This window comes from Alosa pseudoharengus, unplaced genomic scaffold (assembly GCF_046254945.1).
Source record: "Alosa pseudoharengus isolate Yale_2024_CS ecotype anadromous, Long Island Sound unplaced genomic scaffold, YU_APseudo_1.1 YU_APseudo_1.1_scf_12, whole genome shotgun sequence".
Classification (NCBI taxonomy): Eukaryota; Metazoa; Chordata; class Actinopteri; order Clupeiformes; family Clupeidae; genus Alosa; species Alosa pseudoharengus.
In genome coordinates, this window is record NW_027468587.1 from 28,504,991 (window position 1) to 28,523,070 (window position 18,080).

The following is an 18,080-nucleotide window of genomic DNA, read 5'->3' on the forward strand; positions in this document are numbered from 1 at the left end:
CCATTTTTACTAAAAAATATTGCATAGGACTTTTTTAAAGGTGCTCTAAGCCATGGCACACATTTTTTAGGCTAAAACATTGTCACTTACTGCAAACATCACCTAACCAACCGCTAGCTGTCTGTGTCCTGAATACACTGGAGCTCTGTGGACAGCCCAAGCTCAAAAAACGGCAACAAAAACAATCTGGGCAAACCTAGCCTATAAGAACATAACAAAACAAAAAGCAAATCACAGAAGAGATGCGCGTTTAGGAGAGTTTCAATTGCACGGGAGCAGCAGGGGAGGGAGGGGGAGGAAGTAGCGAGCTAGCTCTGTCTTGTTTGAAAGTCAACAGCAGTAGCAGCAACTGGAATCCATGCATTTCCACAAAATTATTTTTGGAATTGATCCCTTATCATACCTGTTCATTCCACTCGTCGCTCGACTTATCATGACTAAATTCAAAGTGGCGGCGGTAAACTTTGTGAAGGTACTGTCTGTATAAATCGTCTTGTGAATAAACTACCCGTGCTTTTTCAAAGTTCTCAATGTCTCGTTTTAAATGTCAAGGCCCTGGGAAGTCTACCAATGAAGTGTAGAGCTACTTTGAGCCTCGTAAATGATGTAAAACAGTAATTTATTTTAATGGCTAGGCCGATGCCCTAAGCACCTCCATCGAAAAACTGTTGGTAGCATCGGCTAACTAGCGCCAGATTTCTGAGTGCAGGGGACAAGCCGAGATGAGCTATGAGACATACGTTCACACTCGGTATCATGTTTCAACACACTTTAGGTCAATATCACACCGGAATTCTCCTTTAAGGGGATTTGTTTCGTAGTTATTCCCAGAGAAACTTTTGTTTTGGTTAGGGGACAGGCTGCCACCACTTTTTCTTTTCTTTTCAGTTTTTGGAGTCTGAGCTGCCTATAAATAGACCTTTTTTTTACAGTGTACTCAGAATGGGCAGCTGGTGGTTGAGGAGATGATTGCTCAATGTGACAAAAAAAATGTATGGGCTTGAAATCATGTACAATAATACATACATAATATGCTATCATCAATACTTACATAATATGCTATCATCTTCACTGGTGCATCATCTTCACCCACCCCCACGCAACAAAACATTTTGTAAGTGTATAATAACAAAGTGTATTATACTTTGTATAATAACAAAGTGTTAATATTGTTGTCCGTTTCTAGATTTTCGGTTTGTGCATTAGTCAGCTAAAAAGTAAACATAGCACTAACAACATTCACATGCAACAACATTCATGCATAGTAACCTATTCATTTGGACAATTTTACACAGCCCTAGCCCTGTGTGTGAAGCTAAAGTTACCTTTATTTTTGTTATAGTTTAACTTACTGTTGTGTATGGCTTACAGTAGCCACATTTACATGTTTACATGACAGGTTTTTTTTGTCGTTCTGATTGTATTCCGATCAGGTGCTCTCAAGAGCTTTAGGGCGCTTTCACACCTGGCTCTTTGAATCAGAACGTGGAGCATTTCCCCTAAAGATCGGTTTGATTGGGTATATGTGTATATATTCACTTTCTTTTTTATTTCCCTGTGTGAGATTTTGCAAATCTGCACCATGAGACATTTCTTGATTAGGTGTATGGATGCGTATGTAATCATATCTATAACAGATAAACAGAAATTTGGTAAATGGTGAAATTTATTTGTTGCAGTGTTGGTTCATGAATAACACCTTTCAAAATTGACATTCTATAGCGTGAAGTACAACACTTTATTACAATTTAAATTGTGTGGTTTATGTACTGAAACCATGGGCGTAGCTATAGAGTCAACATTTGGGGGGAGCAAATCTATCCAGCCCATCCATATACCACACACTGCCTGCATGAAAACCTTTACTGACATGGGATGGACATGTATGATGGGAATGACTTGTTAATAAGGGTGTGTGTGTATTATGACAGAAACAATGTCATTCCATTCAAGCCACAGAGTTCCTGGAAATAATAAAATCAACCTTGCGTGGGCCTTGTATATGCAATTTTCACCTGTGGAGGTGACGGCTGAAATCTGCTTCTTACAGGTGATGGGCTTCTCCTCACCTCTGCTGGAGAGGGTACATTCAAGCCCCCTCTCTGTTACAGCCCTGTTTTGTCGTTACCGACACCAGCAAGACCAATGCCAGCCTTAAGATCAGGATGAGCTGATGCTGCCTCCCCTGCCCGAGCCTCCTCTCTCACCTTTACCTCTGCTTTCCTGATATCAGCCATCACTAACGCCATGGGGGTTCTGTAGCCAGGTGAACGTAAACGAAGGAAAGCCCGGACAGGCAAGACTGACAAGTAGCAACAAGGGGCCTCATGTATAAAGACTTTGCATGGAATTCCTACCAAAGACACAGCGTAGCCTACGCGAAAACCTGGTTTTAGATTAGAAAGTTGTGTTTTATTTTCATAATCTTTGTTCAGTGAACACATACAACCGTCAGTTTGTTAGTTAACAGACATTTTCTGAATATGACGCTCATGAAGTAGATAGTGCAGTGGTCACAGACATGGTTTAGTATGTGGAGACCAAGGTTTGATTCCCGTATGATGCATTTTGGCAGAGTGAGTGCGCCCTTCTAACTATACATTGATGCAAACAGCATACCTTATTCAGAGTTTCTATTACACAGCTGCGCTATTCACACCCTGTGACGTAACAACAAAAACATGTTGCTCATTATTTTTTTTATTACATTGTGTGATCAATATGCCAGAGGAAATGCACAGGGGTGCAATAGCATACACTGATATTTGTACCAGACGGGGTATTACTAGAACACATTGCTGTGTGCACCAGGGTATGAATAGAATTAATTTCTAATTGCACCAGAGTACGAATAGCATACAAGGCTAACTGTACCAGGGGTGCAAGTAGCCTTACCTAAAACAGCTCAGAGGGCAACACTTATTATTATTATGTTACTACATTCGTTATCACCATCAATTATTCATATCGCAGACTATGAGGTTTGTAGCCAAGGCTGAAGCCAAATAGGTCTACACTAAACTGCAAACATTTTCAGTAAATCACATTTAGTAAGATATTGATATTAATAATATTAATATAGCCTAAATCATACCTCTCCTGACAGTGCGACCTACTAGGCTACTTGTGCTGACAGCTAGCCTAAATAAAGTTCCTGTTCACAGTGTAGTCTGTTGGATTCCCTGGTTGTTGTGTTGTGGTTTAGTTCTAATGTCTGTATTGAAGATGGTCAATAAAGCTTGACGGCTGGATCAGGATCGGCGATTAGATGATGATTTATTATAGATGGTACAACAATGAATATAAGAACACAGGCTACAGTAAGTCTAGAAAAGTAAAACTGCACAGAGTCTAACAGTTGTTGTGGTTGTTATTAGAAGCGGGCTACTTGAGCTTTCCGACAGAAGATGCTCCTTGAGTCTCTTCCTTGATCCGTCTCAGAGTTAAAACCTAAGACAAAGCCTGTTATACTAAAACATACAAATGTAAATCATGCCAATGTGGCAGGTGCCAACCAGTGTACAAGACCGGCTGTGACCAGATGGAGATTCTAGCCTGAAAAGAAAAACTCGCTATCTCCCTTGGCCCATGTTATCATGATGTTCCTCGGATGTTCCTAAACCCAGGGCCATATGACCTTCCTGATGGTAAATAGACACAGGCCTAAGCTTCCCTTAGTGTCCACATCTGGTCAGACCTTTGGTATAGACAAAGTTATGCACAATGGTATGGACCTCTCCCCATTGTACAGTATACTACACACAAGTAATATATGAACACATCAGAATACAGCGAGAATAACCCAGAATTCTACAAGTCTAATGCGACATTCATTTGAATTAATGCAAATTATTTTATGTTGACTTCTGCTGACATTGACACAGTGGTGTAGTCTAGTTAGCTATAGTGGGTATACAGTACTGTGATGTATTCTAATTAGCTGTAGTGGGTATACCGTGATCAACCCCAAATGATATTTACCTTTCCTTGCATATGCAGCTTAGTGTCTGGTTTCTTCCACACACAACACTGGGAATTAGGACCAAATAGTTCAGTCTTCGTTTCATCAGACCAGATTTTACTTACTGAGAGTCGTTCATGTGCTTTTTGGGAAACTCCCTGCAAAAAATGGCTTCCATCTCTGTCCACTCAACCATAAAGGCCTAATTGGTGAAGTGATGCACTGATGTTTGTCCTTCTTTACGTTTCTCTCATCCTCTCAAAGGAACTCTGGATCTCATTTATAGTGACCATTAGGTCCTTGGTTACCTGTCTGACCAAGGCTCTTCATCCCAAACTACTCAGTTTGGCTGAGCAGCCAGATCTAGGAAGACTGTTGGTTGTTCCAAACGTTTCCATTTGAGAATGATGGAGGCTACTGTGCTCTTGGGCGCTTTCAATGAAAGAAATTTTCTTGTATCCTTCCCAGATCTGTGTCTTCACACAACGCTGTCTCGCAGGTCTACGGACAATTCTCTCGACCTCATGACTTGGTTTTCACTCTGACGGACACCATCAACTGTGAGACCTTATATAAAGAGATGTATGTCTTTCCTAATAATGTCCAGTGAAATAATTTAGGCACAGGTGGACTCCAATCAAGTTGTAGAAGCATCTCAAGGACCATTGATGGAAGTAGGATGCACCAGAGCTCAATTACAAGCGTACAAGGGTGTGAATACTTATGTAAATGGAATATTTCAGTCTTTTATTTTTTATAAATTGACAAAACACTCCAAACACCTGTTTTTTTTTGTGGAGTGTTGGAGTATTGTGTGTAGAGTGATGAGAAAAAAACCTGAGTCCATTTTAAGATAAGTGAAACATAACAAAATGTGGAAAAGGTGAAGCTGTGAATTCTTTCTGTACTATGCACTGTATGTGTAACTGACTCATGCCGAAACTATGTACATTACCAACCTAATTTGTTTCCAATACCCCAATGTTGAGGAAGAATTTAGCTTGTAGCTAACACTTACCATAATCTCCATTGTAGAATGGTTTAGCTTGCTAGCAAGCTAACTGTGGAACTTCGGTATAACGTAGCCTGGGTGGCAGGTCATGTCAAGACTGTTTTCGGGAACACTTCTCATCTTCCACCACCGCATAGATTTATCGCAACTCATCGCAAGACTCATTTTGTTTGTTTGTTTGTTTTAGTGTTGTCATGCTCTGTGTGTGCTCTGTTTGTGTTGAATTTGAGTCTGAGAAAGGCACTATATTAATACAGTCAAGTCAAGTCAAGTTTATTTATATAGCGCATTTCATACACAGAGGTCATTCAATGTGCTTTACATAAACAAAAGCAGACAGTAATAGCAACTAGAAGGATAATAGTCAAAGAATAGTTTAAAAATAGTAGTACAGTTACAAAATATGACCGCCGCCCAGTCCAGCAGATTTTTCCACAAAAATAAATCACCCTGAAAGGCTTATATCTAACTGTCTCACTAAATTGCATTATCCACACTCAATTCTCACTGGTATCTGCTAGACAACAAGTACCAAAACATGATTAGTTCATAGATTTCACATGTAAAATTCATTGTATACAACCCCACCTCCATCTTGCCTGTTCATAATTCTGAGAAATTCTTGAAATGTGTGCATGTACATGTTTATGTTATGTGTGTGTGTGTGTGTGTGTGTGTGTGTGCGTGCTTGTGTGTGTGCCTGCGTATGTGCCTGTGCATGCATGCGTACATATGTCTACTGTGTGAGTATGTGTCATACGTATGATTACTGTGAATGTATGTTTGTGCGTGTGTATTTGTTTGTGCACCATGACCCCTGGAGGCAAACATACGGAAAAAAATGGTCATTCTAGGCCCTACAGTTCTCAAGATATTCACAGAGAACTGTGTCTGCCCTACCCTCCTTTCGGGGGGTCCAGTCCAGCAGGAGGGCTACAGATCAAAACGAAAAACGACGGTTCCATGCTATCCATGTGGGGTTACATGTCCACCAAGTTTTGTGTACCCCGGTCTTTCAGTGTCCAGGGAATCCTTGTTGGTGTACGTCACTAAATGTACACATAAATTATTTTATTGTAAGGCCCCCCATGAACGAAAGTACACAAAACTTGGCATGCATTCGGAGGGTGTCATAATGATCCTACACTTTTAATTTCTTGCAGTTTTGACCATGTCAGCCAGAGATATTGTGCTGAAAACTTTGCTTTTTATTTTTTAACTAGGTGGCGCTATACATGAAATAAGTGGTAATGGGATGGGTTGACATCTTTCAGTGTCCCGGGAATCCTTGACGGAAATTTGGGCATGCGAAAAAAACTAAACGTATATGACCGCCGATTCGCTGCGCGGCGGTCATAATAATTAAAAAGACAAAATAAGACACAATGTAGAATATTTTTCAAAGCAGATTCAGAATTTGTAACTCAGTGCAGTTAGCAGAAAGCATCTGAGAACAGTTTGGTCTTAAGTCTAGATTTAAAACTGGCGCCTTTTTGATCGGAAAGTTAGTTCCAGAGCTGAGCCGCATAGCAGCTAAAAGCTACTTCACCGTGTTTAGTTCTAACAGCAGGTTTTACAGCTCCATATGTTTCCATTCAATCCAAGCTTCCACCTTTCGCCTAAAAGGGGGCAGGTATGTGCAGCACATACAATGTTCCCGAATGTGCCAGTTGTACTTATAATGTATTGTCCGCCAGTCATTATTGGAAAATAAGTCCTGACAGGGCAAACAGGACAGTCTTGCTTCGTCCTGAAGGGACTTATTTTCTGATGACCGGTGAACAATACATTATCTCACTTATTACACGGCTACTTGCCAAAACGAGTCAAGAAACTTAACTCTATGGGTCTTTTCAAATTATTTTGAGCCTAATTGAATATATTAAATATGATTACTGCCTTGACTGAAACATTTTCTATCTTATGTCTCACATCACATCACAGTGGGCATGAATCATTTGTGTACTTCGGGGATAATACACCATTGTTAAGCTTTGCAACAACTATTCCATGTTAACTTTAAAGCCTTCATATTTTGTAATCTTTCCATTCTCAGTCACCACTTCTTTTGTTTCAAGGACCCCACCACCACTCCTAGAATCATAGACATAGCGACTGTGTTGGACTCTGCCTGTTTTGGGAATGTTGCAAGGGAATGGCGTCATCTGCTGGAGAAGCTGTGTAACACCGTCACTGGGCTCGGTCTTGACTGGAACCAGTGTCTGGATCTCTTCTCGTTTAGGAGGGTTGCGTTGTATCACTGTTACTGGAGGTGACCATTTTTTCTCCGGAACAACCTGTGGAAGAGGTATTTGTTGGGGGGCTCTTAGCTGCAGCCCTACCGCTCCCCTCCCCCCAAATTGAGCACCTGTTCCAGGGTTCACCTCCACGGCAGTCTTGACCTCTTTTCTCACCTGTGGAGGTGACAGCTGAAATCTGCTTCTTACAGGTGATGGGCTTCTCCTCACCTCTGCTGGAGAGGGTACATTCAAGCCCCCTCTCTGGTGCTGCCCTGTTTTGTCGTTAGCGACACCAGCAAGACCTACGCCAGCCTTAAAGGAACACGCCACCCAATGTCAGTAGTAGTATATGTTCTTACCTTAACTTTCACGAGTTGAGTCATACCTCTCCCGTGTCCGTACGTGCACTCAAACGCTCTGGTGCGCGGCTGGACTGTGTTAGCATGTTGCTATGCTAGCGGGCTTTGACGGCAACTAAGCGTAGAAGTAATCAAAAACATCCACGTTTTACCGACTTAAATACAGTTGCACGAGTAGTTGATAGAAATGCTACGGCCACGCAACATGAAACGTGGCGATTTTCCAAGCAAATAAACCGGAGAACTACAATGTGTGGCGCAATAGCACTTGGGAGTACTTCGACCTAGCGTAGTAGTATTGTTAACACCTAATTGTAGATCCTATCCACCACAGAGTTTAGAATCCATGCTGGATCGACCCTCAGCCTCTCCCTCCCCTCTGAGCGAGAGAGAGGCACACACACTAGAGATGCGCTGATGGGCTATTATTTCAACCATAACTGCATAGCAAAACTTATCATCCATCAGCCATCCATCAACACCAAAGTTTTTTGACCAATCTTCGAAACGGCACCCGCCCACCATCCGCTGGTTGTTTTAATGTAGGGGCTGATGCAGCGCTGCTGACGTGAGGCTAGAAAGCCCTTGCCTGTTCTAGGAAGACTGATCCAATGCAGCAAATATATTAAAAGTCGTACATTGGCTATGTTGTAGCCTATCCCCAGAATATCAGCAGCAAACTCAGTCTCTGTCTCGCAAAACAGTCTCCAAATAAAACGCACATCGGCCTGTTGCCTATACTGCCAGCTTGTGACAATATATCGTCCAAAATGCTTGATTGCATTGCATTCTCCACATTTTTAGCTACATTTTCATGTACCACATCAGCATTTTTGTTCAGTGAATCTTTTGTAAATTGCTTTACAATTACCGTCGGGCCTATAGGCCTATTGCCTGGCTTGCCTCAGCTTCGGTCACGTCCTTTTACAATTTTATCATTGTAATAAAAAATGCAATTTGCCACATAATTTCAACATGCTCCTGGCCTACTAATTAATGCCTATTGTACTTTATTTTTTGCAAAAAGAAAGAAATCCTTGATAAAATAACAAGTCATTCACATTATAGGCTACTTTACACACTGTTATGTCAGGGTGACTGAAAGCCTGTTCTGAAGACTCCCATTCATTTTGACTGCACGAGCGCGTCTTTTTCAGACAGCGCAATTCATTTTAAAGTAATTTACAAAAGATTCACTGAACAAAAATGCTGATGTGGTACATGAAAATGTAGCTAAAAATGTGGAGAATGCAATGCAATCAAGCATTTTGGACGATATATTGTCACAAGCTGGCAGTATAGGCAACAGGCCGATGTGCGTTTTATTTGGAGACTGTTTTGCGAGACAGAGACTGAGTTTGCTGCTGATATTCTGGGGATAGGCTACAACATAGCCAATGTACGACTTTAGCCTTTTAATATATTTGCTGCATTGGATCAGTCTTCCTAGAACAGGCAAGGGCTTTCTAGCCTCACGTCAGCAGCGCTGCATCACCCCCTACATTAAAACAACCAGCGGATGGTGGGCGGGTGCCGTTTCGAAGATTGGTCAAAAAACTTTGGTGTTGATGGATGGCTGATGGATGATAAGTTTTGCTATGCAGTTATGGTTGAAATAATAGCCCATCAGCGCATCTCTAGTGTGTGTGCCTCTCTCTCGCTCAGAGGGGAGGGAGAGGCTGAGGGTCGATCCAGCATGGATTCTAAACTCTGTGGTGGATAGGATCTACAATTAGGTGTTAACAATACTACTACGCTAGGTCGAAGTACTCCCAAGTGCTATTGCGCCACACATTGTAGTTCTCCGGTTTATTCGCTTGGAAAATCGCCACGTTTCATGTTGCGTGGCCGTAGCATTTCTATCAACTACTCGTGCAACTGTATTTAAGTCGGTAAAACGTGGATGTTTTTGATTACTTCTACGCTTAGTTGCCGTCAAAGCCCGCTAGCATAGCAACATGCTAACACAGTCCAGCCGCGCACCAGAGCGTTTGAGTGCACGTACGGACACGGGAGAGGTATGACTCAACTCGTGAAAGTTAAGGTAAGAACATATATTACTACTGACATTGGGTGGCGTGCTCCTTTAAGACCAGGATGAGCTGATGCTGCCTCCCCTGCCCGAGCCTCCTCCTCTCTCACCTTTCCCTCTGCTCTCCTGATATCAGCCATCACGCCATGGGGGTTCTGGTATCAGGATTGCTGTCCACCATTTTGGACACTGCTACGCAGTAAGGATGGGCAGCTAGGGTCTCCTGGATTTTGCTGGGCGTGACGGCGTGCGTAGGTAGTCTGACCCTGGCGCACAGCTCAGCGATGACATTGCCCATCGCCCAGACGTCTGAGCGTTTGTCCCGCACACCCTGCCGCAGCAGGATTTCAGGAGCGGAGTAAGCCTCGTTGCCTAAGTTTATGGCCGACGTTTTCCCATCCTTGAAGAATTTAGCCAGTCCTAGATCTATGATGACGGGCCGGTTAGTTTCATGTTCCACCTGTAACATTACACAATACCAAAGGAAGTGAGGAAAAAAATGACATTGTGTAATCAAAGCTGCCAACCCTCACGCATTTGATTGGTGTAAGCGCGTTTGGAGCCAATCAAATGAATGAATCTCATTCTCAATGTGTGAGAGTTGGCAGCTCTGTGTAATTAGTTTGTGCAATGTAGCACTGCAGCCAGCACTACGAGCTGCTACAAGCTGGGATAATGATACTTATACTTTAGGTAGAAGAGACAGGTAGAGACAGGTAGAGACAGGAACACAAAAAATACAAAAACAGCGCACATCCAGATCCAAACAGGTGCTGGACCCAAATATTTCAGTAATAAAACATGACGTTAGTCCGCACACTGAAAACTCCTTATAAAAAAGATTTAATCACCACATGTGACGTTTCGGGCTGAATGCCCTTCTTCAGACGGTGACCTGGGGTGTGTGTGAGCGTTTGATGCGGTGTTGATTGGCCCGGGCAGCTTGGGATGGTGACCCTGGCAGGGATACTGCAGAGGTGTTTCAGCGTCTCAGAGACGGTGCCAAAGCGCGCACTTCAGAACCAGAGGGATGTTGAGAGACATGTCTGAAGAAGGGCATTCAGCCCGAAACGTCACATGTGGTGATTAAATCTTTTTTATAAGGAGTTTTCAGTGTGCGAACTAACGTCATTTTTTAGAGACAGGAACACATACATATTAGGGAAATTACTTTATTCCAAGTCTCCCCTAGAGTTAGATAAGATGATACATACCCTTCTCTCGTCTGTGTGCAATAACTCAGTGTGACGCACCCACTGTTAGCCTAGTTTAGCATAGCTCATTGAGGTGGGAGGATACCAACAAGCCTATCTCCCAAAAGGGACAAAAGAACATAGCCCAAGTAGCAGTGATTTGCCTGAATGAGAATATAGTTCCTAGTAGGTAAAATTATGCTTAGAAAATCCCGGGTCTCTTATTTTACATTGCCATTTGTAGCCTATAGGCCTATGTTGTAAGTGTGCAAGTCACAATATGTTTGGGAAATGTTGGAGTTCTCTATCACTATTGGGAGCTATAGGCTAGTTCTCCCCACCTCCATGAGTTATGCTAAGCTAGGCTAACGGTGGGTGTGTCAGACTGAGTTACTGCAAACACAGAGACAGAGGAGGAGGGTATGTATCATCTCATCTAACAGGTTTGAACATTATGCAATTACTTCATAATTTCCTTCCCCGAATTGTGCAACTCTTACCATGATGTTGTCAGGTTTAATGTCCTGGTGCACAATGTCTTTACTGTGAAGATGAAACAGCCCTGCACACATGCCACTGATAATGGTTGCTCTGACAGTAGAGGTCAACTGTAGGACACATTTGAATTATTTAATGTCTAATGTTATTATACACACACACACACATATATATATATATATATATATATTTGCAAAAAAATCCTTTACCCATACGCAAGAAAAATATATTTCTCAATATATTATGTAACAATATATTTAAAGCGTATTCATATATTGTGATTTTTAAATGGTAATATATCTTAGAATATATTATATAATGATATATTATATATGCAAGTGATATATTACACAGTATATTAAAATACTGCAATTATTGCCGTTTTCATATATTGATTAAATACATTATTATACTATTTAATATATTATTTAATATATTGAAATATGTCCCATATTGTATGAGATTATATATCAGAAGAGGCATTCTAAATATATGTAAATATATGATAAAATTATGAGACATATATATGAAATATACCTCAATGTACAAGATAATATAATCAGATATATATGGGAACATATATCTTATCTATGTTGAAAAATATATTGATTATATGTGTATATATATATATAGTTGTATGTATTGTACAGTATATTGCATACATGGTACGTATGAAATTATCTAATGTAGTGTGTTAAATTGTATGCAACTGACATTTTCTTTGTATACAACTTAGTTTTGACTACCATTACCTGATGAATGAGAATCTTCAGATAATCTAATGTACAATTTCTGGAAATATTGAATAATACATCAATATACAGTACTTCCTTAACTGAATAAGGTTTATTTTTTAAAAACAACTAAATTAACAAAAACTGTAAATAAAAACATTTAGAAAGAACACCCGTCCTTCAATAAAAAGAAAAAAGAATAAGTGCAACAACAGAATAGTCCTGAGGGACAATCAAAGGACAACAAACAAAAGTGCACATGCTAAGGTCCACTGCCTGTGCTTCAACTGCCTGTGGACTTCTTCTTCTCTTGATGCCTCAATTCACAGATTCTCTTATTTATGGCCGTTCGGATATCGGCGATCTTCACACCTGGATGTTTTCTGAGTAACTGCATCTGTAAAAGATAACATAAGAAAGACAAATGTTATCCTCTGATTGTTGCAAAAGGAAAGATGAGGTGGATCCCAATACTGGTAATACTTTTCTAGCATATATTAATCCACTAAAAATATTTTTTTAGTCTTACCAAGTAAAGCTTTTAGCTTCTTGGGGTCCAGAGGCTGACGTCTCTCTGGTTGGACTTAAGTAAGACTTCGATGTTGAACAGGCCCAGCAGGAAGGTGCGGGCCATGCCCTTTGCTGTTGGTTGTGCCTTTGCCGTCTCCCAACAATGGGCAGCCACCCTGATGCCATCATTCCCTAGTTGCACCTAATCAATTGTGAGAAGGAAAGACAAACAGGAACAAAAAACAGAACAGTTTTTAATTGACGTTTTTAAAGAAAAATTACCAATGACAGAATGTTTTTAATCGATTATTACAAAAATGTACTTACTGATGTTGATTTGGGAGATGTGGGTTGAGGAGATGATGGTAGAGCAGCACTGGTCTCACATTCACTTTCACCTTCATAGCTTGAGCTTTCGGTCATCTTGTCTGCAATGAGGGTCTTCACAGCTGATAAGACTGATAGAATTTCTGGAAAATATGGCCCACAGAATTTACAACAGGACACCAAAGTTGCAAAAACATAACATGTTAAAAATAAAAAAAAAATAAAAAAACCTGTGGTCCATGAATTGCATATCACATGCTGCTTTTTCAATTTAGGTTTAATTGATGTTTAACAGATGTTTCACAACGTGTATAATTCATGTTTCAATTAGGGGTTTGCACGGATGTCACGTTCTGCCCGGTAACCATGGTAACCCAGCACGCGCGGCCATATTGGCGGTACTCGGTGAATGAAGTACAATGGAGTATTATGCACTTTGGATATCTTACGTGATTGTAGCCGTGTCTAAACAACAGAAAAGCTCATCAAAATGTGTCTAATGCAAAGGCATATAGGGCAGGACTTAGACCACAAGAAAATGCGCGATGTTTCGAGAAATTACAGTTTATTGGCAGCGCAGATCCATACGAGTTGGGTGAGGGAGACGAAGTACCAAGTTCAACCACAAGCGCCCCCCTTCTTCTGATAACTTCTGGCATTATTCTCCTTTCTCCCTGGTTTTTTAATAACTTTTGGAAGTCGATACCTACACCAGATGTTTTTCTCAGTCTGACCTATTGGTACAACCTAAAACACGGCAATAATTAACCATTTTCCTTGACGATGTTAGGCATTTACTTTAGTGCCTAATGCTTTCTATCTCCACTATGGCAACGTCCAGATCTGATGACACGCCGTGCAAACCCCTAATGCCAATTCAAAATGCATGTGAAGCGAGACGCATGACTAGGCTAATGGCCGTTAGCTAGCCTGCTAAAAATTCAAATGAAGCAGGACTCATGACTTTCGGCCTAGTCCCGCTCACTGTCCAAAAGCTAACTTTATTTGGCCAGCAAACATTACTTGGAAAATGAGGCAAAAACCTCAGCAGGTGCCATCATGATTATTGTATGACTAATTAAGTATAAAGACATCATAAGCACAAATACTTGCCTGCCAACTGCAAAATGTGTGCCGATTCAACTGGCCTCCCCTTTAGCAGGCTTTTTCACACCGATGCTGCGACACTCGACAAGATACTCTTTTTCCGTGACCCAATTCCATTCTATGACCCAATTTATGGGCACTATGCTAAGGGCGCCTTTATCATTCCCCTTCGACCAGCTCACAAGAGCAAACTTCATGTTTTCTTCTAACCGCGACCACATGCAGAGAACAGTACACTGATATCTTTAATTTTGGCTGGCTTGTCATTCTTCGCGCCCGATTTTTTATATGGCTCTGTTCCGCCAGGTTAAGGTGTCTATGGTAACAACTAGCTCGCCCAATCAGAGACGTTGCTTTTACACCGCAGGGTTCTGGGTAGTGTTGTAAAATTCTGCTGGTTAACTTAGCGTTTTAGCATCTGTGTCATTGCCTTATACAATGTGCTCGCTGTACAAAACATAGAGAAAATGTATGGGATATTACCTTCTGGAGTCGTCACTGCTGCGGTCTTTTTTTGATGCTGTGGAGGGTTCCGTTCTTCCCATCGCTTGAAGAGAGGTAACGTTATCGATATGGACGGAAGGAGAAGGAAATACATTGCCCCAGATTCAGAATATGAGATTCCATCAAGAACAAGGAGATACTGGAAAAGGAGGTTTGTGTTTTACTCCAACCTAGTCTAGTTAACTTACATTGTTAAATAGTTGTTCTGTATTTAGGCTACTGTTGTAGTTTTGTGGTTTGTATGATTTTACAAGCTTGTGACTTAGCTAAACGTAGCTAGCATGATGCAGCACACTGGCTAGCAAACTTGGCCACTCATTTTCACGTCAAGTGTGTAAGTGTGTGTGTGTGTGTGTGTGTGTGTGTGGGGGGGGGGGGTTGGCATACATGTTATACGCTCAGAACAGCCTCTGACAATAGATTTTTTTTTTCCATTCTTATTCTAGGAAGCTGGCTGAGGCCATCAACATGCATCTGTCAAAACAGGGAATGGTGAGTCATGAACATGACCTTTTGTGTGTATTTTAGTGACAATATGCTGCACTAAATGGCCACAATTTAATCAGATAACTGAAATAATAATGTTTCTTGATTAGTATCTATTTAGAATGTTGAGCAAAGTCTTGTGTCAGACCCAATGTTTAGTGGGATAATCGGAAAGCCCTCCATTTGAGAGATTTGGTGGCAAAAACTTATCATTGCCATCCACTTTGCAGGCGGTTGGCATTTGGCCTTTTTTAAGAGAGTATTATTTTTTTGCTATGATGTATTAAATATTGATATGAAGTACAGCTTAATTATAATGCAATGCATCCAACATGGATGTATGTGTATATACAGTATAACCATGTATACCATTCATATGCTTTGTCTTAAACTGGATCAGGAGTCCTCTGACCTCGACTCTGACAATGGCTCAGAAGACGGACACGATGGTGGTGGGATTACTGTAAGTAATCTACTAATAACTACTACTAATCTACTGTTCTGTGTTTGACTGTTTCACTGATAGTACTTCCTCTAAGACCTCTCTGTTCTCAATGTTCTTACACAGCAGAACTTGGATCAGAACTTGGACTTGTGACCCTTGGTCTACACTTTGTGCGAAAACTTACTAACGAAGAGATGCTGGCTATGAGAGAGACATTTTCAGTCACCACGGATACAGTAGTGAAAATATTCAGCAGGATTTTGGTCAAAGGAGAACTGTATTACTCAGAGCAATTCACTAGAGTAATGAAAAGGAACAGCTTCACTGTTTTGTTGGATAATGGACACATAATCACTGTGTATTATTACATTGTGGTAGAGAGACTTGATAACAGAAAATGTTTTGCTGTTGGAAGACGGTATGACATCACACTTTCAGTTGCAAATTTAGAAAATGTGGTTGGCTTGAAAATAGTGTTACAAGGCAGGAAACAGGTTTTTGATGTGATGAAATTCAATGGGACATGTATGTTAGTTGATCTGCCATGTTGATTATGAAATGTCATGAGAAAAAAAATGTTGAGGATGAAATGTCATGTGGAGAAATAAAAAGTGGACTCTTGTACTTTTTGCTGTAATGATTTCTTTTGAAATATTCTGCCACTTACATTTTACCATATATGAATCAATACATAGCCATATATAGTCTATCCATATGGCTTTATAATGTAAAATATAATGAATGTCATGCTAAATGTGATTTTTGGAGCCTGGAGCTTGCTTAACTCATAAAAAAATACTTTGTTACAATAAACATACATGCAATAATGTAATACAGGTTTGTTTGCACAGCAATACATTCTAAAATATATTAATCAATACATAGCAATATGTTGTCCATCCATGTATTGCTATATATTTTCAAATATATGTCTAAGTTTCTCATATATTGAAATATATTTCCCAATGTATTGCAATATAAATTGCAATACATATACAAAATACTTTTGTTTCATAAGGGTAGACAATAGCAAATCAAAGAAAATGACACTTAATATTACGGACAAACAACAATGCTTCATTCACTCGTATACAAACCTTTATTTTAGATTTCTGAGAACAGAAGATTGTTGTCTCAAGTTCTTCGCCTGTGATGAATTCCAGAGGAATGTTCCACTTGGATTCTTTCAACCATGGGTCTCCCAATAGCTTCACCACATTGAGATGCTGTGCATTGCTGTGATGTTAAAGGATATCATGAAACAATATCAGAGAATCTACAAGTAAATATCAGTTTTGGAGGCAAGTCTTCATCCATTTCACCTGTTGCTTGAAGGGTTTGAAAATAATTTAGCGTTTGTCCTGGGATATGTCTCTCTAACCTGTAGAAGTACCTACAGTACATGCAGTATGTCCACTAACAACCAAAGTCCCCTCACCATTTAACAGAGGTTCATTCATTCATTGTCAACATCCATTGACAACCAACCAACCTCAAACTTAACTCACCGATACACTTTGCACTCTCTCTCTAGGTCTGTCCAGCGTATGAGGCTGATTGGAACCCTCTTGATGCAAGCCCATTGGTCCTTGTACTTCTCCCTGTACACCTTCCCAAAGCAGCCTCCGGCCAGAGTTCTGGTGTCTTGCTGTGCCATCTAAAAAAAATCTTGGAATCACAACAGAATGAAGTAAAAAGTAAGGAGATGAACGAAGTGGGAGTGGGATTCATTCAGTAGGTACCCATTTAGTGAAAGGGGACACTCAATTTGTGGAGAATTGACAAAAGGGGTCATGTTCCTTCCTGGTCTGATCTACAAAGCTGCATAATACCAGGCGTTCCAGATGTAGTACTGACAGAGATGCAACTCTGCCAGTTAGTCCGCATATCATCAACATGAATTTAAAATTATTGTTTTAAAGTAAAATAACTACATTGTGTTGCTTTAAGAAGAGAATCCTAAACACAGGGAATACCTGCAAACATTTGAAAAAGTGTAAAAAATGTGTGTTTACTGTTGCTATAATTACATGTTACATGTCTAAAATCCTTGTTCTGCGATAGGCTGATTTATGTACAAGGAAGTTCTTCTCTATTCAAAATATTCTGGAACAAAATGTGGAAAAGGTGAAGCTGTGAATTCTTTCTGTACTATGCACTGTATGTGTAACTGACTCATGCCGAAACTATGTACATTACCAACCTAATTTGTTTCCAATACCCCAATGTTGAGGAAGAATTTAGCTTGTAGCTAACACTTACCATAATCTCCATTGTAGAATGGTTTAGCTTGCTAGCAAGCTAACTGTGGAACTTCGGTATAACGTAGCCTGGGTGGCAGGTCATGTCAAGACTGTTTTCGGGAACACTTCTCATCTTCCACCACCGCATAGATTTATCGCAACTCATCGCAAGACTCATTTTGTTTGTTTGTTTGTTTTAGTGTTGTCATGCTCTGTGTGTGCTCTGTTTGTGTTGAATTTGAGTCTGAGAAAGGCACTATATTAATACAGTCAAGTCAAGTCAAGTTTATTTATATAGCGCATTTCATACACAGAGGTCATTCAATGTGCTTTACATAAACAAAAGCAGACAGTAATAGCAACTAGAAGGATAATAGTCAAAGAATAGTTTAAAAATAGTAGTACAGTTACAAAATATGACCGCCGCCC

General features: G+C 40.4%; 1 protein-coding gene and 1 long non-coding RNA gene across 2 annotated transcripts; one reads left to right on the forward strand and one right to left on the reverse strand.

Annotated features, from left to right (window-relative positions):
• Positions 1-9,711: 9,711 nt before the first annotated feature.
• Positions 9,712-11,357, reverse strand: LOC143119283 (casein kinase II subunit alpha-like). Its single transcript, XM_076280668.1, has 2 exons — positions 11,298-11,357; positions 9,712-10,064 (listed from the first exon to the last, which is right to left on the reverse strand). The coding sequence occupies exons 1-2, from the start codon at positions 11,298-11,300 to the stop codon at positions 9,744-9,746; spliced, it is 324 nt and encodes a 107-aa protein (XP_076136783.1). The 5' UTR covers positions 11,301-11,357; the 3' UTR covers positions 9,712-9,743.
• Positions 11,358-14,407: 3,050 nt separating this feature from the next.
• LOC143119284 (uncharacterized) lies at positions 14,408-15,986 on the forward strand. Its single transcript, XR_012986266.1, has 4 exons — positions 14,408-14,628; positions 14,924-14,969; positions 15,364-15,426; positions 15,535-15,986. It is a non-coding gene; the product is annotated as an uncharacterized LOC143119284 (long non-coding RNA).
• The last annotated feature ends 2,094 nt before the right edge of the window (positions 15,987-18,080 follow it).